The sequence below is a fragment of the Electrona antarctica genome, assembly GCF_951216825.1.
Source record: "Electrona antarctica genome assembly, chromosome: 24".
In the NCBI taxonomy this organism is placed as follows: Eukaryota; Metazoa; Chordata; class Actinopteri; order Myctophiformes; family Myctophidae; genus Electrona; species Electrona antarctica.
Genome location: NC_136803.1, coordinates 2,198,633 through 2,220,227, shown reverse-complemented (window position 1 = coordinate 2,220,227; position 21,595 = coordinate 2,198,633). Strand labels below are relative to the sequence as shown.

Here is a 21,595-nt window from a genome sequence, read left to right as displayed (position 1 = left end):
CTGTACCACGGCGTCCTCCCATCCAGGTGGTGATCGCCGTCAGTCAGCTGATCGCTGACGTCATCGGCATCGGAGGGACGCGCTTCCAGCAGTCGCTGTCCATCATCAACAACTGTGCCAACAGCGACAAGAACATCAAGGTCTGAGAGTACAGACGCAGCTGGTTGACACGAACATCCCCGTTAGCATAGCTGTAGCAATTTCTACACGTATCCCCAATTATTATTCTCTACGGCTGTCACGATTACAAATTTAAGTTGACGATTAATTGCCACACAAAATAATTGTGATTAACGATTTAATTGTGTTTTTTCTTTTGCATTGAACATTGGAACGTTACAATTTGTATTTCTGTTTGCCTTTTTAGGCTTCGGAATCACACATTTCACAGGGCAGATGTGACATGGAAATAGATAACATACAAAGAAATCAGTGACACAATTAATATTTTTTTTCTTTAAAAAATGTTACAAAATAAGCAGAAATAGTTTATCTGTGAGCTTGTAGATCTGCTATTTCTGCTATTTTCAACATGAAATACGATTATGTAAAAAAAAAAACAACAATGGTGATTATCTCAAATAATTGAAATTAGGCGATGATGTTTGATTGATTGATTGATTGAACATTTTATTCAGTGTGTAGAATGGGTACATTTCAAATGAAAGTACAGGTCAATACAAAAACTGCTACAAGGATAGCAGGAGGAGGTGGAACGTATACATTATGGAAAAATAGGGGAGGGGGGGGACTTCCGTAAGTGTTCTTTGAGAGCAGTTTAGAAGGAGTCTAGGGATTCACATTTCTTAATGGACTAGTTGGCAGGGCGTTCCGTTCCAACGTAATCCTTGGTCCTCTCCGACCTGCAGCACACAGCGTTCCCGTCGGACGTGAAGGACCTGATGAAGCGCATCCGCACGGTGCTGATGGCCACGGAGCAGATGAAGGAGCACGAGAAGGACCCGGAGATGCTGGTGGACCTGCAGTATAGCCTGGCCAAGTCCTACACCTCCACGCCCGAGCTGCGCAAGACCTGGCTGGACAGCATGGCGCGCATCCACCACAAGAACGGAGACCTGTCAGAGGTAGGTGAGACCTGGGGCTGGACAGCGTGGCACGCATCCACCACAAGAACGGAGACCTGTCAGAGGTAGGTGAGACCTGGGGCTGGACAGCATGGCGCGCATCCGCCACAAGAACGGAGACCTGTCAGAGGTAGGTGAGACCTGGGGCTGGACAGCATGGCGCGCATCCACCACAAGAACGCAGACCTGTCAGAGGTAGGTGAGACCTGGGGCTGGAGAGCATGGCACGCATCCACCACAAGAACGGAGACCTGTCAGAGGTAGGTGAGACCTGGGGCTGGACAGCGTGGCACGCATCCACCACAAGAACGGAGACCTGTCAGAGGTAGGTGAGACCTGGGGCTGGACAGCGTGGCACGCATCCACCACAAGAACGGAGACCTGTCAGAGGTAGGTGAGACCTGGGGCTGGAGAGCATGGCACGCATCCACCACAAGAACGGAGACCTGTCAGAGGTAGGTGAGACCTGGGGCTGGAGAGCATGGCACGCATCCACCACAAGAACGGAGACCTGTCAGAGGTAGGTGAGACCTGGGGCTGGACAGCATGGCACGCATCCGCCACAAGAACGGAGACCTGTCAGAGGTAGGTGAGACCTGGGGCTGGACAGCGTGGCGCGCATCCACCACAAGAACGGAGACCTGTCAGAGGTAGGTGAGACCTGGGGCTGGACAGCATGGCGCGCATCCACCACAAGAACGGAGACCTGTCAGAGGTAGGTGAGACCTGGGGCTGGACAGCATGGCAGGCATCCACCACAAGAACGGAGACCTGTCAGAGGTAGGTGAGACCTGGGGCTGGACAGCTCAGGGGTAGAGGGGCCGGTAGAACAGCCGTGTGGGAGCCGTGAGGTTCCCAGTTCGATCCCTGTGGGCTCCCCCAGAGTTAGTGTCGAAGTGCCGTTGAGCAAGACTCTGAACCCTTAACAGCGTGTGTGCCCAAGACGTCCACAGACGTCCTGGGAATTACCCGTATGTGGTGCCCAAGACGTCTGTGGATGTCTTTTTTTTTTTTTTTATAAAAAAAAATAAAATATGTCAAAAAAATGAATGTAAAACGTGGGCACCCTGGGTTATTTCTTTGAAAGTGTTGTGTGGGCACACAATGTGTAAATTGCTCCCGATTTGCAGGTTGTCGGTGTATGAAAGTGTGTGAACGGTAGGGCATTAACATAAAAATCGATTAGTCGACTAGTCGAATAGCAAAACGGTAGTCGACACTGTAAATCAAAAATCGGGTAATCGTTAATATTATTTTTAATATTTTTTTTTACAGCAGACATGCAGCTGTGAGCTCTGTGGTTGTGTTGGTAGTTCTCCAACTTAAGTACTAATCCATTCCTGGCTGATTGTTTTCATATCATATACAAGCCGACTGTACGTGGGTTTTGCCGTCACCGTCACTCGTGTAGGTGCGGTGTGCGGCGGTGGCACTGGCAGCATTTAAGACAGATTTTCAAACAGCATATGCCTCATAGGCTCATACGCTCAATGGGGACAACTACAGTGTGTAAATACTTTTACTATTGGTGAGTTTATTACTGTAGTTTGTTCAACAAGTTAGATTGGAGACGTGTCGTCGTTTCGTCCGGTAGAGTAGTATAGCAGGAGTCCCTCGACACCCTCCTCACTCTGCCCAATAATATCCAGTTTGGTGACAGTCAAACTACAGTAGCTCTTCCCGTGATTTCATGATTATTTTTCTTATTAATCTTTCTTCATGCTTATCCAACAAAAGTGCAGGCGTGCGGCATTATTAAAAACAAACAGCTATGCCGCGCGATCATAGTTATAATAGTCGCGGTGGAGTGAAGGAGTTGATCATCTGATTCATAGCCTGGCAAGCCTGCTAGCTAGCAAGCCTGTAATCATAACCCCCTCCTAGCTTGTAGCTCCTTCTAAAAAACAAAGGAACTGTGGTTGTAACTTGTTGTTGAACATTTAGGGTTGTATGAAAATTATCGCATCGTTCATTCCTCCTCCTCCGTCTACTCTCCACTCTCCAACTGAACAAACATTTTCAACAACGTAACATGCTATGCTGCGCCGTAGAAAGGTCTTGCGCATCAAAAATAGCAGATCTACAAGCTCACAGCGCGTCCATCCGTGAGTCATTGTGGACTTGCAACTTTGACTTGACTTTTAACAGCTGATGTGAATTTCGGCCAATCAGAGCGGCATTCAGCGTAATCTAGTAAGAGAGTGGCGGCACTAGCGTTGACTCCCATTGTAACAATGGAATGCGGAAGTGCTCATTATATCTCAATGGGATAGTTCCTATGTTTGGAACTATAGCCCATAGGCACCCGCTTTGTGGCGAGATCAAAGCGTGTCGCCACTCTCTTACTATTCCACTCGGCCTGCATTCAACGGCTCTGTTCTGCAGTTAATCCTTCACTCGCGCTGGCCGTTTCAGAACACGATGTTTTAATGCTTGATTGGATGGAAAAAAATATCATATTTTACCGCCGACTAATCGACTATAAATCGATTTTGATGGTATTCGTGTCGACTATCAAAAATCACGTTTGGTTAATGCCCTAGTGAACGGGTGAATGTAATGCACACATCTATGTAAAGTGCCTTGGATAAAGGCAAAGGATACTTCTGCCAAAATCCCACTACTTCCGTCGATACACTCTAAACTCGAAAACTAAATAAATACGACATGAAAACTAAGCTACGCTGAGTAAAACTGAGACTAAAATAAATATATTGATAATTTAGTCAAAAAATAAAAACTAGACAAAAAAATGTTAGAGAGGGTCTAGTGGAGAAGAGAGACCCAGTAGAACTAAAAGATGAGTCATTTTTATAATGCTTGGTTGCATGCTGAAAATAGCAGATCTACATCGGCTATTTCCAGTAACTAAACACGAGTACTTTTACCACCACCGCTGACCTGTGACTGTGTGTGTGTGTGTGTGTGTGTGTGTGTGTGTGTGTGTGTGTGTGTGTGTGTGTGTGTGTGTGTGTGTGTGTGTGTGTGTGTGTGTGTGTGTGTGTGTGTGTGTGTGTGTGTGTGTGTGTGTGTGTGTGTGTGTGTGTGTGTGTGTGTGTGTGTGTGTGTGTGTGTGTGTGTGTGTGTGTGTGTGTGTGTGTGTGTTTTCTCGGCAGGCGGCCATGTGCTACGTGCACGTCGCTGCGCTCGTGGCCGAGTACCTGTGGAGGAAAGGTGAGTTTCAGTGGAATCTGTCAGTGACAAAGAACTTCAATGTTTGAGTTGAATACCTGCCCCTCTGTCAGTGACAAAGATCTTCAATGTTTGAGTTGAATACCTGCCCCTCTGTCAGTGACAAATAACCTTAATGTTTGAGTTGAATACCTGCCCCTCTGTCAGTGACAAAGAACCTTAATGTCTGAGTTGAATACCTGCCCCTCTGTCAGTGACAAAGAACTTCAATGTTTGAGTTGAATACCTGCCCCTCTGTCAGTGACAAAGAACTTCAATGTTTGAGTTGAATACCTGCCCCTCTGTCAGTGACAAAGAACTTCAATGTTTGAGTTGAATACCTGCCCCTCTGTCAGTGACAAAGAACTTCAATGTTTGAGTTGAATACCTGCCCCTCTGTCAGTGACAAAGAACTTCAATGTTTGAGTTGAATACCTGCCCCTCTGTCAGTGACAAAGAACTTCAATGTTTGAGTTGAATACCTGCCCCTCTGTCAGTGACAAAGATCTTCAATGTTTGAGTTGAATACCTGCCCCTCTGTCAGTGACAAAGAACCTCAATGTCTGAGTTGAATACCTGCCCCTCTGTCAGTGACAAAGAACCTTAATGTCTGAGTTGAATACCTGCCCATCTGTCAGTGACAAAGATCTTCAATGTCTGAGTTGAATACCTGCCCCTCTGTCAGTGACAAAGAACTTCAATGTCTGAGTTGAATACCTGCCCCTCTGTCAATGACAAAGAACTTCAATGTTTGAGTTGAATACCTGCCCCTCTGTCAGTGACAAAGATCTTCAATGTTTGAGTTGAATACCTGCCCCTCTGTCAGTGACAAAGAACTTCAATGCGGCTGCATTTTCAGGGGTGCATGTGTTTGGTCCGATGTAGTACCATCAGTCCTACAGTCATGAGGCCGACACCCTACCCAAAAATGCTTGCGGTTATGGTTAGGTTAGGAATAGAGGTAGGACTAGGTTGTCAGTAGGTTGAGGTAGGTTGTCGATCTAATGACTGTCGGACCAATAATAGTGTCGGAACTAAAGTACTGCACCCGATTTCACGACACTGGCATATTGCATCACACGCAGTTTCTTAAAACTATTCCTGCAGTTCCACCAACACCTCCTCCCACACACACACACACGCACGCAGGCACGCACACACACATGCACGCACGCACTCGCATGCACGCACAAACGCACACACATGCACGCACGCACGCACTCGCACAAGAGAGAGAGAGAGAGACTGAGAGAGTCAGACAGACAGAGAGAAAGAGAGAGTCAGAGAGAGAGAGAGACTGAAAGAGTCAGACAGACAGAGAGAAAGAGAGAGTCAGAGAGAGAGAGAGAGACAGAGAGTCAGACAGACAGACAGAGAGAAAGAGAGAGTCAGAGAGAGAGAGACTGAGAGAGTCAGACAGACAGAGAGAAAGAGAGAGAGAGAGAGAGACTGAGAGAGTCAGACAGACAGAGAGAAAGAGAGAGAATGAGTCAACAGGTGGCAGTAAACCCTTGATCACTGCACTGCTCCCAATAGCGGTAATGAGTAACTGGAAAAGACATTAACCGTGTTCATAAAGAGTGTGTGTGTTTATTATCTCCATAAAATGGCTTAATAATTAAAGCTTAATTAATGTAATGTTTACCTGTGGTGGGGGGGGTTGTGAAGCTGTGTTCTTGTTGAATAGGAAATAGGAAGAATAGTAAAAGTGTATCTTATAAAAGAATCCAGGTTTGTAATGGAGCAGGTGGAGAGAGATGGGTTGGATTCAAACTCAGGGTGCTATTTGCATTGCATTGTTAACTTCATGGTAAATGGTCTGCATTTCTAGAGTACCACGCACGCACGCAAGCACGCACACACACACACACACACACACACACACACACACACACACACACACACACACTAGTCCAAGGGTTGTCTGGTGGTTTCAGTGTTAGAAAAATCATGCATGCCTCAGATAACAGCCCCTGTATTTGTTTTTCTGCTCTTCTTTCTTTCTTGAGACGTAGTTTGGGAAAGAAAGAAAGAAAGAAAGAAAGAAAGAAAGAAAGAAAGAAAGAAAGAAAGAAAGAAAGAAATTATTTCCCAAACTAAGTGTAGCGTCATACAGTATTTACTTTTACTGTAGCTGTTATGGTTTATTTCACTAAGATCTTTTGTCCAGTCCAACATCATACTAATACGCTGTGTTGTGTGGTACTACAGTACCATGTTGTACTAATACACTGTGTTGTGGTTCTGCAGGTATGTTCAGACAAGGCTGCTCGTCCTTCCGCGTCATCACCCCCAACATCGACGAGGAGGCGGCCATGATGGAAGACGTGGGGATGCAGGACGTTCACTTCAGCGAGGTACGAGATTCACATAGCTGTTGTGTTCAGACCACCTAGGAGTTCTATACCCTCTAGGATCTTGATTCTGGTGACTAATCCTACATTTTGTGCGTGGGTGCATGCATGTGTTTGTGCGTGCGTGCGTGCGTGCGTGCGTGCGTGCATGCGTGCGTGCGTGCGTGCGGGGTGTGTGTGTGTGTGTGTGTGTGTGTGTGTGTGTGTGTTTGTGTGTGTGTATTTAGGAGGTGTTGTTGGAGCTATTAGAGGAGTGTGCAGACGGCCTGTGGAAGGCAGAGCGCTATGAGCTCATCGCAGACGTCTACAGGCTCATCATTCCCATCTACGAGCAGCGCAGGGACTTTGAGGTAGGACGTGCGCGGTCGCACGCACGCACGCGCACCCCACACACACACATTCAGTGACCCCCAATATGGTATGAACACAAAGCAAACACAACATGCGGAAGTGCAAACGCGCTCAACGTTAAAGCCCAGCTGCACGGGCTTTCCTCATCATAACTCCACGGGTCTGCCTGCAGTCCCTCATCTTACCACTAGGGCCGAGCGCCTCAACGTTGGAGAGCTGCACTGGGGGCTTGTATGACACGCATGCACCATGCCTACAGGTGATGCATTCTGGGGGTTGTTGTTTTTCTCGTGTCTCAGAAACTGACCCACCTGTATGACACGCTGCACCATGCCTACAGGTGATGCATTCTGGGGGTTGTTGTTTTTCTCGTGTCTCAGAAACTGACCCACCTGTATGACACGCTGCACCCATAGAGTAATAAAAGGATAGAGACCGAACCGGAGCGCTAGCCCCGCCCCCAAGCTATTCATTTCAATAGAAGTTGCTCAGTGGCGTTTTGAAGCACCCGGAAGACTGCCGGAAGTACAATTATAACTCAATGGCTCAAGAGAGCAGAAGTTTAGCCTAGCCTAGCCCCGGACCTCAAATTTGAGGTCCTGGGCTGACGCATGTGACGTCATGAACGTCCGTCCACCTCCATGAAAGTGCTGCAGTTCCACTTTTCGCCAGTAGTTTCAACGTTGGATAGCCTTACTGGGGGCTTGGCTGCACCGCGCCAGAGCATTAGATATAGACAGAGTTACGCAAACTGCGTTCACTTCATGGGGCTTCAGTCCAATGGAGGCTCTCCTACATAGACTACGCATTGAGCGTGGAGACAACCAACTGGGCCAAGTCCTGGACCGGAAGTAGGCAGAAATGCATTGGACTCAGGCAACAGCCCGGCTTTAATGATCTTAAATCCCTTTACTGTACAATACTTTAAAACAGTTGTCATTTTGCAAACATGCTTAAAATAGCTCTTGTTTGCGCCGCCCTCGTTGAAAACAATACATTCCCAACTCCAGCTTGGCTCAGTTCAGGCTGCATGAACAGCACTCGAGCGCTCGGTTTCTGCCCCCTCAATATCGCAACTCTTCTATTACATGGCTCCGCACCGCGCCTACACTAAAGTCATGGAGGTGATGCATTCTGGGGGTTGTTGTTTTTCTCGTGTCTCAGAAACTCACCCACCTGTATGACACGCTGCACCGCGCCTACAGGTGATGCATTATGGGGGTTGTTGTTCTTTATGTGTCTCAGAAACTCACCCACCTGTATGACACGCTGCACCGCGCCTACAGGTGATGCATTATGGGGGTTGTTGTTCTTTATGTGTCTCAGAAACTCACCCACCTGTATGACACGCTGCACCGCGCCTACAGGTGATGCATTATGGGGGTTGTTGTTCTTTATGTGTCTCAGAAACTCACCCACCTGTATGACACGCTGCACCGCGCCTACAGGTGATGCATTATGGGGGTTGTTGTTCTTTATGTGTCTCAGAAACTCACCCACCTGTATGACACGCTGCACCGCGCCTACACTAAAGTCATGGAGGTGATGCATTCTGGGAAACGGCTGCTGGGGACCTTCTTCAGAGTGGCCTTCTTTGGACAGGTGAGTTTCCATTGTGTTCAAAACGTTGCATTCCTCAATTCTCCCATGTTCAAGTTTGTTGTCATAATGCACTTACAGTACATAAGTACCAAGTAGATATATTTTAAGATTACTTAAAATAAGATTTTTTTGGATTACTTTTTTTTTGTGAGGCTTTAAACAGAATTCTGAAAATAATTTTGAAAATAGTTTCAAAAAAAATGTACAGTTGGTACTTTTTGTAATTCTATCGTCTACTCAGGCTTTTGTGAACACCCCAGACAGTTTTTTAGTTTCTCGATTTAGATATTTGATATGCATTTTAGCTTCCCGCCCCCTTCCTAAACAAACCCATTGTAACTTCAACCTTAAACATTATTTTTTCGGGTGACTGATACTGCCCTCCTAATACGTGTGGTGCCCGTGTTTTATTTTTATTTGTATTATTACTTTTTAAATTCATTTTAAATCATTTTCTTTAATATTTGTTTCCCTGATGCTCAGGCTGCTGATGCTCCCAATGGTTTTTATTTTATTTTATTTTTAATAAAATAAAATAATAATTGAAAAAAAACACAGTCACCTCACATATTAGGATGTCAGTATAAAATATCAGTATTTTTATCACCAGAAAAACGGTTGGGTGTTTTCGATGAATCTAACATGTTTGAAGTTACAATGGGTTTGTATAGGGTCCTCCCTATTTAATGTGTTAATGTTTTTTTTAATGTGAATTCAATTAAATTCATGAAGCTATGAATGAAACTAACTGATTTATCTTTTCTTTGTCTGTTTTGTTGCAAAGCATGAATGCTACATGTCTATGTTGCTGATCACAACACACACCACTAACTGAATTACATCTGCCCTGCTCCGTGCATACACATGCGTTCACACATGCACACACTCGTGTATACACACACACACACACACACACACACACACACACACACACACACACACACCCACATTCACATGTGGGACATATACAGTGCACGCACGCACGCACGCACGCACGCACGCACGCACGCACGCACGCACGCACGCACACACGCACGCACGCACACACACACACACACACACACACACACACACACACACACACACACACACCCACATTCACATGTGGGACATATGCAGTACATACATACGCACACGCACGCGCTGACACACACACACACACACATTACATGTGGGACATACTGTATGCAGTACATACACGCACACACACGCACACACACACACACACACACACACACACACACACACACACACACACACACACACACACACACACACACACACACACACACCAGCTGTCGTTTTAATAGACCTCTTTCTGTTTCTCTCTCCCCCTCCAAGGCCGCGGTAAGTGTCCCCCAGATTGTGCCTGTTTGTGTTTGTGGCTTACTTTCATTTTCACTGTAACATTTCACCCTGTTTCCTATCGTTGTCTTTATTCGATGTTGCTTCAAGGGTCCTCACAACGTTTCCTTTGGGTACTCGCTGGGGTGCTCTAGTTGCACTGACTCGGGATGGTTCTCGATTGGTTTAACTCTGGGAATATGCTAGAAAATACATTGTTTCCCATCTAAGTTCACAAATCTAGTGTTGCGACATATACATACATACATAATACACACATTACACATACGAGTAAATCGATTGATTAAGAAATATTGCCACATGAATCCTAAGTGTCCCTGTGTTCTGTGCAAACGTTTACAAAAGTGGACGAACGTTCGCAGAAAAATAGCCGATCTACAAGCTTACACCCCGTCCGCAACGTCACGTGTTGTGAGCTTGTACTGAAGCTATTTTTGGTGAAGAGATTTGTTGTATAGGGAAAAAGGAGGGGGCCAAGTGCCCCCCCCATAAACAAAACAAACTAATAGGGTGGTTAAAATGCAGTAATGCCCATTTATCTCCTTTGGTCGTCCAGAGGTCTATTTCTAGGTTGCTCTGCATAAGAGCATCAGCTAAAGCAGGGGTTCTCAACCCGTGGGTCGCGACCCTTTTTTTTAAATGTCACGATTTTTCAAAAATAGCAGACCTACAAGCTCGTAGCGCGCCACTCGGTGGCGCGCTATGAGCTTGTAGATCTGCTATTTTTAAATAGCTAAATTATAACAATGCTTAAAACACCAAAAGGGGTTCCCGCCCAAAATGGTTTAAGGTTATTGTAGCAGTAAATTTATATTGGGGGTCGGGAGGGGGCGGGGCGGGGGTCCCGAGACATTGCCAAAGCATTTCCGGGGGTCCCCGGCCAAAAACGTTGAGAACCCCTGAGCTAAAGTACCTGAAATGCCAAAGTTAATCTTTGACTGTACCCATATATGCACTGCTACTGTCGTTAAACTCTTCATTGAACATTGTGACAATAATCAGCCACTTTACGTGTGGCACCTGGCATTCTCTTTTTATGATAATGAGTCTGTCGGGTTCTACTCTCAACACAAGCTGCATCTGTGTGTATTTAATATTTATCCACCGATGCTTTCAGACCATCTGCCATTTTGATGTGTTACGACTGAGTAGTTGTTATGTCTGCGTGTGAATACATGCACCATACTGTACATCATCCATTTAGTGTGTGTGTGTGTGTGTGTGTGTGTGTGTGTGTGTGTGTGTGTGTGTGTGTGTGTGTGTGTGTGTGTGTGTGTGTGCGTGTGCGTGTGCGTGTGCACCTGCAGTCTTCTGCTGACTGACATTTGCATGTTTTTTCCCTCCCTGTTTTCATGGTGCATTATTGTGGGAGGTTTCTTGCCATTTGTGGCTAATGACTGTAGACAGTTGAAAGTGATAACCTCTTTTTCCCCCCCGGGTTTTGATGTGTCTTTTACGGGAGGCCTTGGTGGTAGCTTTGGCTTTTAATTGCAGTGTGGATGTTTTGATGTATTTTATCAGCTACAGTAGCTTATCGCCTAGACAGTGACATACTGTATGCCCTTGGAAGCGTACAGTATGTGACTGGGTGGAGGCAGCGTGTGCTGTCTCTCCACTATATGTGACTAAATTTGACTGAGAGACTGCCATTGGATTTTTTTGAATTTTCGTTTTTTCATGTCATATGAAAGCAGGGAATCATAGCTTCAAATTGACATATTGGTTGTTCAGTTTGACCCACCAGTTTTGGAGATATGGCTTATAGAGTAATGTCTTGCAGAAAACAGCGAGTTGAGAAAACAGGCTTAAAAGGTTCACTTCTGTGGTCTCTAACATTACACCTAGCTACATGTTTGGGCATTCATCTCATATTTACATGTCGATTTCAGCTCTGACATTTATTTCAGACATGCTCTAGTATGTGAAGAGTCTGCCTGTGCTATAAACCCTCTGGTGAAAAGCTGGAATTTGCGCGATGGCAGTCTCTCAGTCAAGTCTGGTCACATATCTCCCAGCTGTGCTTATGTGGTCACAACTTGAAAAGGAGCTGTCCGCACGGTCGTCGATGGCTTAGTGGTTAACCCATTTTGGACTGAGTTAAAAACATTCACTTTGTAACAATATATATTCAAAGATTTGCGCCACATTTTTACGATTTTTCGAAAATAGCAGACCTACAAGCTCGTAGCGCGCCACTCGGTGGCGCGCTATGAGCTTGTAGATCTGCTATTTTTCAATAGCTAAATTATAACACAATGTTTAAAACAACAAAAGGGGTTCCCGCCCCAAAATGGGTTAAGGCAAAACAACACATAATGTGCACCTATTAGCCTCGTGACACGTCTTCCTCCTGCAGTCAAAACAGAGCACACACGCTGCTTGTCAAGGATAGATGTTTGTACTTGTACCAACCTATCGTACATTACTAAAATACAAATACAAATACAAATACAAAAGATTAGCCTATAGGTTTGTGTACAGTCCCAACCACATACTCATCTTTACAATCTTACTTGTATGGTGGGGATACTGTACACTATGAATGAATACATTGGTGACAACATGTCGTCCTGTCCCCCCAGGGTTTGTAAATGTCCTCCTGTCCCCCCAGGGTTTCTAAATGTCCTCCTGTCCCCCCAGGGTTTCTAAATGTCCTCCTGTCCCCCCAGGGTTTCTTTGAGACTAAGGGCAGTATTATGCGTGTCTTAAGTACCAGGTCTTATTACTTAACTTAAGACCTGGAGGCGTGATCAATGACATTTGGCTATTCTGAGTGGCCAAACAGCATTGACCACGCCTCCAGGTCTTAAGTTAAGTAATAATACCTGGTACTTAAGACACGCATAATACTGCCCTATATGTCCTCCTGTCCCCCCAGGGTTTCTCTGAGACTAAATGTCCTCCTGTCCCCTCCAGGGTTTCTTTGAGACTAAATGTCCTCCTGTCCCCCCAGGGTTTCTCTGAGACTAAATGTCCTCCTGTCCCCCCAGGGTTTCATTGAGACTAAATGTCATCCTGTCCCCCCAGGGTTTCATTGAGACTAAATGTCCTCCTGTCCCCCCAGGGTTTCATTGAGACTAAATGTCCTCCTGTCCCCCCAGGGTTTCATTGAGACTAAATGTCCTCCTGTCCCCCCAGGGTTTCTCTGAGACTAAATGTCCTCCTGTCCCCCCAGGGTTTCATTGAGACTAAATGTCCTCCTGTCCCCCCAGGGTTTCATTGAGACTAAATGTCCTCCTGTCCCCCCAGGGTTTCTCTGAGACTAAATGTCCTCCTGTCCCCCCAGGGTTTCATTGAGACTAAATGTCCTCCTGTCCCCCCAGGGTTTCTCTGAGACTAAATGTCCTCCTGTCCCCCCAGGGTTTCTATTAGACTAAATGTCCCCCTGTCCCTCCAGGGTTTCTCTGAGACTAAATGTCCTCCTGTCCCCCCAGGGTTTCTCTGAGACTAAATGTCCTCCTGTCCCCCCAGGGTTTCATTGAGACTAAATGTCCTCCTGTCCCCCCAGGGTTTCTTTGAGACTAAATGTCCTCCTGTCCCCCCAGGGTTTCATTGAGACTAAATGTCCTCCTGTCCCCCCAGGGTTTCTCTGAGACTAAATGTCCTCCTGTCCCCCCAGGGTTTCATTGAGACTAAATGCCCTCCTGTCCCCCCAGGGTTTCATGGAGACTAAATGTCCTCCTGTCCCCCCAGGGTTTCATTGAGACTAAATGTCCTCCTGTCCCCCCAGGGTTTCTTTGAGACTAAATGTCCTCCTGTCCCCCCAGGGTTTCATTGAGACTAAATGTCCTCCTGTCCCCCCAGGGTTTCTCTGAGACTAAATGTCCTCCTGTCCCCCCAGGGTTTCATTGAGACTAAATGTCCTCCTGTCCCCCCAGGGTTTCTTTGAGACTAAATGTCCTCCTGTCCCCCCAGGGTTTCATTGAGACTAAATGTCCTCCTGTCCCCCCAGGGTTTCTCTGAGACTAAATGTCCTCCTGTCCCCCCAGGGTTTCATTGAGACTAAATGTCCTCCTGTCCCCCCAGGGTTTCTCTGAGACTAAATGTCCTCCTGTCCCCCCAGGGTTTCTCTGAGACTAAATGTCCTCCTGTCCCCCCAGGGTTTCTTTGAGACTAAATGTCCTCCTGTCCCCCCAGGGTTTCATTGAGACTAAATGTCCTCCTGTCCCCCCCAGGGTTTCTCTGAGACTAAATGTCCTCCTGTCCCCCCAGGGTTTCATTGAGACTAAATGTCCTCCTGTCCCCCCCAGGGTTTCTCTGAGACTAAATGTCCTCCTGTCCCCCCAGGGTTTCATTGAGACTAAATGTCCTCCTGTCCCCCCAGGGTTTCATTGAGACTAAATGTCCTCCTGTCCCCCCAGGGTTTCATTGAGACTAAATGTCCTCCTGTCCCCCCAGGGTTTCATTGAGACTAAATGTCCTCCTGTCTCCCCAGGGTGTCATTGAGACTAATTGTCCTCCTGTCCCCCCAGGGTTTCATTGAGACTAAATGTCCTCCTGTCCCCCCAGGGTTTCATTGAGACTAAATGTCCTCCTGTCCCCCCAGGGTTTCATTGAGACTAAATGTCCTCCTGTCCCCCCAGGGTTTCTAAATGTCCTCCTGTCCCCCCCAGGGTTTCTCTGAGACTAAATGTCCTCCTGTCCCCCCCAGGGTTTCTAAATGTCCTCCTGTCCCCCCCAGGGTTTCTCTGAGACTAAATGTCCTCCTGTCCCCCCCAGGGTTTCTCTGAGACTAAATGTCCTCCTGTCCCCCCCAGGGTTTCTCTGAGACTAAATGTCCTCCTGTCCCCCCAGGGTTTCTAAATGTCCTCCTGTCCCCCCAGGGTTTCTCTGAGACTAAATGTCCTCCTGTCCCCCCCAGGGTTTCTCTGAGACTAAATGTCCTCCTGTCCCCCCCAGGGTTTCTCTGAGACTAAATGTCCTCCTGTCCCCCCAGGGTTTCTTTGAGGACGAGGACGGTAAAGAGTACATCTACAAGGAGCCAAAGTTCACCCCGCTGTCGGAGATCAACCAGAGACTCCTCAAGCTCTACTCGGAGAAGTTTGGCCAGGAGAATGTCAAGATGATACAAGACTCCGGAAGGGTACGGTAACAGGCAGGCGCACGCACGTGTGTGTGTGTGCGTGCGTGTGTGTGTGTGTGTGTGTGTGTGTGTGTGTGTGTGTGTGTGTGTGTGTGTGCGTGCGATTATGATGTCCGAAGTTTGCTAACTTTTTCTCCGAAATCTCTGAGATTAATGTTAGAAATTTGCCCCGCCCCACCGGCGTTTTTTTTTTTTTTTCTTTCTTTTTTTTTTCCCCACAGATATGGCAGTAATAAGCCTTCGTAGGTACTTCAATATATTTTGATGAGAAGTATTTTTGAGTGGTGTAAACCAGTGGTTCTCAACCTTTTTGGCCGGGGACCCCCGAAAATGCTTTGGCAACGTCTCGGGACCTTCGCCCCGCCCCCTCCTGACCCCCAATATAAATTGACTGCTACAATAACCTTAAAGGATCAGTTCGCCACTATAACATGGCATTTGTCATGCTTTAGTATGATATCCGTTCATGAAAAAAATATAAATATTTTAATTTGGCGATATAGTGGCTGACAACGGCTCATGTAACGAGCCGAGGAACGGTGCGCTCATTTCCTACATTACCCACAGTGCATTGCGCGACAGACAGACAGGCAGCCCCAGGCACCCAGGAAGCTGAAAGTTTCTCGTGTTGTTGTTGTTTGGAGTTGCAAGCGATAGAAGTAATAATAGCTAATATTTAGCGGTAGTAATAGTAACAGCAGTAGTGGTGGTATAGTAGTTAGTAGCATAGTCTCTGGTAGTAAGTAAGTAGCGGTAATAGTAGTCAGTTCGAACGTGCGTCGGACTCGAGATGCCACTGGCTGGCTTTGTTTTTAGAACTAGTTATGACGAAAATACAAATGCAATCATCCAGCTTTACTCTGTACTGTACTCGGACCACTTTGGGTGTGCAGTGAACATTTCACCACCGCAGATCTCTTCCAGTTCGACCGCAATCTAATGGAAGAATTGACGCGGATCATCATCATCGAAGCAGAACAAAGGTATGTCGTAATAAACTAAAACTACGACCACATGCATTTCCTTTCAAAATACATGGTTGTTGTTACACGTGGTTGTTGTTGTGATGTCTATAAATTAATTTGACATGCCGAGTGTCTCTGATGCTTACAGCTAAAGACCTTTTTTGCTGTTTGTAACTGGAACACCCTCCACATAAACACCACCATTTTTCCTAGCTCTGATCCATAGCCCTGCAGAAGGCTATGGACCAGAGCTACATTTTTCCATATCAAGCTTCAAACCAAACATAAAAGCATTTAAAACCGGGAAAGCATCTGTATTAGCATTGGCTATTCAAAAATAGCAGATATACAAGCTCAGTGCGTCACTTGGTGCCGTGCTGCGAGCTTGTATACATTTGCTATTTTTCAACATTTTTGCAAAAATGAAAAACCTTATTGTTTACCATATTGTCTCATGATTGGTCAGATAGGCCCATAATTGCATAATACTTTATTTGATGCAGGAGCTGAGGTCTCGGTGGCTGTCTTCGACTCAAGAGATGAAGAAGTGGCTTTCAAGGAACTCCCATGAAGTATACAGTATATTATATAGATACAATTTACTTTGTATGTTGCTGTTGTACACAATCTGGATTGATAAATCAATGTACTACTCCTAAGCCTTTACCAATATTGTCGTGCTTTTACTGAAGTACATTTTCAATTCTGGACTTTTACTTGTAACAGAGTATTTCTATATAGCAATATTGATACTTTACAAACTTTGCCTGTGTGGCCTTATTTTTTAAACCTTATGTTACAGTACAATAAAACACATTCACTTATTTCCATTGTGGTCTTGTTTGCATTCAGATGTGAGTATTAGGAATTGGTCAAAATGTATAAATACCATACGCCTACATGAGATAAAATAAAACAAACTTGTCATCAAATCAACTATCTTTTAATAGTACTGATTTACATAAATCTACAGATATATATATAAAAACAGGGGTCTATGGTTGAACTGGAAACTAACAAACTAGATGTTCTATAGTCAGAGGTCACTGAGGCAGGTGGTTTTTCAGGCTTTCTGCATGATGACACGTCACTGGAGCTGCTTCTGGCCGAGACAGGACAGGAGCAGACGCACATGCTGTGGTGAGAGAAGACGTAGAGTCAGTAATGGTGAAAGCACTCAAGGATTACTGGAATGGACGATTGAGTGTGTAGGCTATGTACAGTATGTTTCTTTACTGATCAAATTAGTAGGTAGGCTACAACTGAGTATTACATATCAATCATAATAATAAGCAGACTTGGCAACCTGACTAGAAAGTAACAGTACAGTAAAGAACTTGGGGGTCATTATTCTGAATTGAATTTTAATTCACACAATCATGTTACCAAGATTGCCTTTTTCACCTTTAGAAATATTGTATGAATCGGAGCCTGTCAGTCATTAGATGATGCAAAAACACTGATCCACGCAGTTGTTTTTTCTGGGCTTGATTACTGCAATGCACTTTATTCTGGACTGCCAAAGAAAACAACTGACCGATTACAACTTGCGGCAGCCAGAGTTTTAACTAAAACTAAGAGTGTCACGGCATTGGCTTCCGGTTGTTTTTAGGATTGATTTTACAATTATTGGTCTGCATCTGTGACCTTCCGACCTACATGACTGCCTGCCTAGATATGTCCCAAACCACCCCCTCAGGTCCTCACAGCTGGCTTGCTCGATGTGCCTAACAAATGGCAACAAAAAAACACAGTGAAGCAGTTTTCAGCTTCTACGGGCCGACGGCGTGGAACAAACTCCCACTGTACCTTTGACAGCAGTCTCTAGACATTTTAAAGCACAGCTCAAGACCACCTTATACACTCTTGCTTTTAGATTTATTCATGTCCTCACTATTGCATTACTGCCATTTCAATGTTTTATGCCTTGCGTTTCTTTTTTTTCACCATTGCTCTGTAAAGCACTTTGAGCTGCATTGCATGTCATGAAAGGTGCGATACAAATAGTTTTATTATTATTCAGTGCAAGGCACTTTGCTTGTGTAATTTGTACAATGTTGTCATCCGTTTTATAGTTTGTTGATTACTTTTGATGCAGTAATGATCTTCTTTTTTCTTTTGAGATATTACAAAAGGTTAAAAGTCAATTCACTGTCATCTAGTGTGATTTACAGATACAATTCAATACTACAGTGTGAAACCGTCTGTGTGAGACACAGTAGGCCTATAGTATAAATGACAGTATATTTACTACATTTTACAGGACTTTGGTTGACCACTGACTGGTCTTTGTAAAAGCATATATAAATATATGAACCTTTATTGAAAATGATATGCCCTTGAGACGTGTCATCTCGTTTTCTAGGGGGTCAAACAAAATACAGCAAATACAGTAATGTGCTTTATGTATAAAGTTTGAGTTGAGTATGTATGGCTCACCATCAGTCCATCAAAGACATCTTCAGCTTCATCAGCCTTCTGTACCCATCTGGGCTGACCTAATGGACACAGGTATAACACTTGAATGTTTACATTGCTAGCCCTGAAACATACGAGCCCATGGCTAACATTGCTTCAGATGGCATGCCATACAGTTTTGAATTGAATTAATGAATAGTTGAACGAATAGAAGATGTTTGGACCGAAAAGTTGTAGGCTGAAGCCGTGCCTAGCCTCTGACACTTTATGTAAACAATACGGTGTGGCGACACACACGTACACAAATAAGCTGTAAATACATTGAACACTTACTTCAATCTGAATGTCCCTCTTCGTCCATCGGGCTTCGGTTGCAACTTCCAGTTTATTTAGGCATCCTGAACGCAGGTTCCCAGTAACACAGTCAACAAACACTATCTGGGCAGAAAAAAACTTTTCCTGGGCAGAAAGGTTTGCATGTGCGACGCACTGGACCAGGGAAAGCTACTAGCTAGGTCGCTCCAGCAGGCAACAGTCCACACATCCAGATGCAGCAACTAGCAGCTGCTCTTGTCCCCGTCACTGCATTTCTTCCTCCGTATATTTCTGGTTCATATAACGACCCTAACGCAGATTCTGCCAATATGTGTAAGGGAAAAATCCCCTGGAGCAGCCATACTGACTCGTTTTCGTTTGTTGTTGTGTAGACAGGGGTGTCCTTCGCGGCTAGGCTAGCTACGGCAAGCCTACCTGTCCATTGTCCCTGTAGTTTCTGAAAGCCTACCGAGTGTCCACCACCTACGTCATTTTTGGACAAATACGTACATGGTGGACAGCTTTGGAAGTGCGCCCACGGAGCTACAGAACACCAATGATAATAAACGGGCGCATTTTAGCATATATGCTAATGATTAAAAACACACAGACTAGGTTGAATAGTGGCGAAGTGGTCCTTTAATAATAGAGACAATACACCATAAATAAATACTGAAACCATAATCATTGGGGAAGGTGTATGCATGTACTATTGTACTATATGTAAACTCTTCATTTCCACTTTACAGCCATTCAGTTGGTAAAAAAGAAAAAAAACGTTTTTTTTCTTTTTTTATAATTTGGGGACCCCCCAAAATAATTTGGCGACCCCTCGAGGGGTCGCGACCCACGGGTTGAGAACCCCTGGTGTAAACCACTCCTACAACTGGCTTTGTTAGTCAACAAATTAGCATATGGTTGCTACGGTCACCCAGTTCACCCGGGTGTGATTTCATTACGTCAGAGCTGATCAGGCTATATAATACCTTACACCACTCAGTTCACACGGGTGTGATTTTTATGGAATATTTGACAAATGACAATCCATCGGGGCCCACAGGTGAACCCCAAGGATCTGGACTCCAAGTACGCCTACATCCAGGTGACCCACGTCACGCCCTACCTGGAGGACAAGGAGCTGGAGGACAGGAAGACGGACTTCGAGAAGAGCCACAACATCCGCCGCTTCGTCTTCGAGACGCCCTTCACCGTGTCGGGCAAGAAGCAGGGCGGCGTGGAGGAGCAGTGCAAGAGGAGGACCGTCCTCACCAGTACGTTCAAAGAATTACTTTAATTCATGTGTGTGTGTGTGTGTGTGTGTGTGTGTGTGTGTGTGTGTGTGTGTGTGTGTGTGTGTGTGTGTGTGTGTGTGTGTGTGTGTGTGTGTGTGTGTGTGTGTGTGTGCGTGCGTGCGTGCGTGCGTGCGTGCGTGCGTGCGTGCGTAAAATCACACCCGTGTGAAGTGAGGGGCGCTAATACATTAAAGTCTAACTCATGTTGATTAGGTGATGTAATGGTGATGTAAAACAAAAAAAGTTAATGGCATTTAATGTTTGTGTTAGGGACAAGATGACGTAAATTTTCCCTTCATTGTCAATGGCGTTTTTAAAACAAACATTGAACTAAAAACAAAAACAAACATTAAACCTGTATATAGGAGGTACTAATAAAACAGTGAGACGCTGTGAAGGCGAGAAGCGACCTCACCCCGGGTGACAGCAGACTGCTGGGCGAGCGCTGGCGCTTTGGCATGGGGGGATTGGGGATCAGATCAACATATGGAATGAATTCTGTACTGGCCATATATGGAGCGTGTCTTGGGTGTACAGGGTTTGATGAGGTCAGATCAACATATGGAATGTCAGAACTGTTCAGCTCCATATATGGGGTTTGATGAGGGCCCAGGTAGGGCCGGGCCTTAATTTCCGGGCAAAAATAGCAAATATATACAAATGTATATATTTGCCATTTTTTCTGTCATTGTAATATTTGCCTGATGAAGACCTTGTAGGACAAGTGCTTTTTTTTAGGTAGTGTTGCCTCTTAATAAAGTAAGTCTCTAAGAGCTCTAGAAAGTTAGAAACTAGTGTGCGGACCTTTTTTCACCTCTTTGATGCCTGCCATCCAGCACCTGGCCTAAATAATAGGCTTTGAGATGTGCACACAATCTTCTGTGATAAGTTAAACGGGAGACACTGAAGAGGAAGGACGGGTGGGGAAGGAGCAACATACGTACGTTTGAACTTTTGAAGAAAGCCCTTATCATTCATCTGTATTTATTATGGCTGACTAACAATTCAGTCTACTTGAACTTTGTATTGGAATGGGTCCTGCCTGTGTGTGTATCTGTACAGCTTCCACATTAGTAGCCAGTGTGTTTCCTATCTCTCCCCCGTAAACTCTGCTCAGTCAGTGTAGTTATCATGACAGCACTGACACCAACAGGGATCTACTTAAGCAATATTACACGAGAGGGTGTGGGTTAACGTGATTATTGCCACGACAGGGATGCGGTAAGGAAGGAACGAGACGAAGTCTCGTTCCTTCCTTACCGCATCACTGAAGTGGCAATAATCACGTTAACCCACACCCTCGAGTGTAATATTGCAATTATACCACAGTTACCCTTAAAACTAAGAGAATCGCTGAAAAAAAAAATTTTTTTAATGACAGATGTAGTCACTACGACCACAAATGTCCCAAGAAACTAGCTAGCCTAGCCACCGAGTTTGCTAGCGCTCTGGGAGAACAGAGCAGCTGAATTCTTTGTTTTGATTAGGTGGTGAATGGTGCTGGTTTAACCCACGGCTAGAAGGCTGTTTCAACCAATCAGATTGCTTCCTCGAAACGACCTGTGGTATAATAAGGAATCCTCCCCGACCGACT

General features: G+C 45.3%; 1 protein-coding gene and 1 long non-coding RNA gene across 2 annotated transcripts in view; one reads left to right on the top strand and one right to left on the bottom strand.

Moving 5' to 3' along the window:
- LOC306916877 (dedicator of cytokinesis protein 9-like) overlaps positions 1 to 21,595 on the top strand; it is a gene marked incomplete at both ends in the record, with an annotated part of 149,899 nt that overhangs the window by 121,803 nt on the left and 6,501 nt on the right. Inside the window, 8 exons of the mRNA XM_079494962.1 lie at positions 27 to 140; positions 870 to 1,085; positions 4,202 to 4,259; positions 6,507 to 6,613; positions 6,838 to 6,960; positions 8,450 to 8,563; positions 14,865 to 15,011; positions 19,770 to 19,980. Of these exons, the coding sequence (XP_079351088.1) occupies positions 27 to 140; positions 870 to 1,085; positions 4,202 to 4,259; positions 6,507 to 6,613; positions 6,838 to 6,960; positions 8,450 to 8,563; positions 14,865 to 15,011; positions 19,770 to 19,980 (1,090 nt within the window). The remainder of the gene's footprint in view (positions 1 to 26; positions 141 to 869; positions 1,086 to 4,201; positions 4,260 to 6,506; positions 6,614 to 6,837; positions 6,961 to 8,449; positions 8,564 to 14,864; positions 15,012 to 19,769; positions 19,981 to 21,595) is intronic.
- LOC306916879 lies at positions 16,939 to 19,279 on the bottom strand. Its single transcript, XR_013789038.1, has 3 exons — positions 18,728 to 19,279; positions 18,416 to 18,474; positions 16,939 to 17,111 (listed from the first exon to the last, which is right to left on the bottom strand). It is a non-coding gene; the product is annotated as an uncharacterized lncRNA (long non-coding RNA).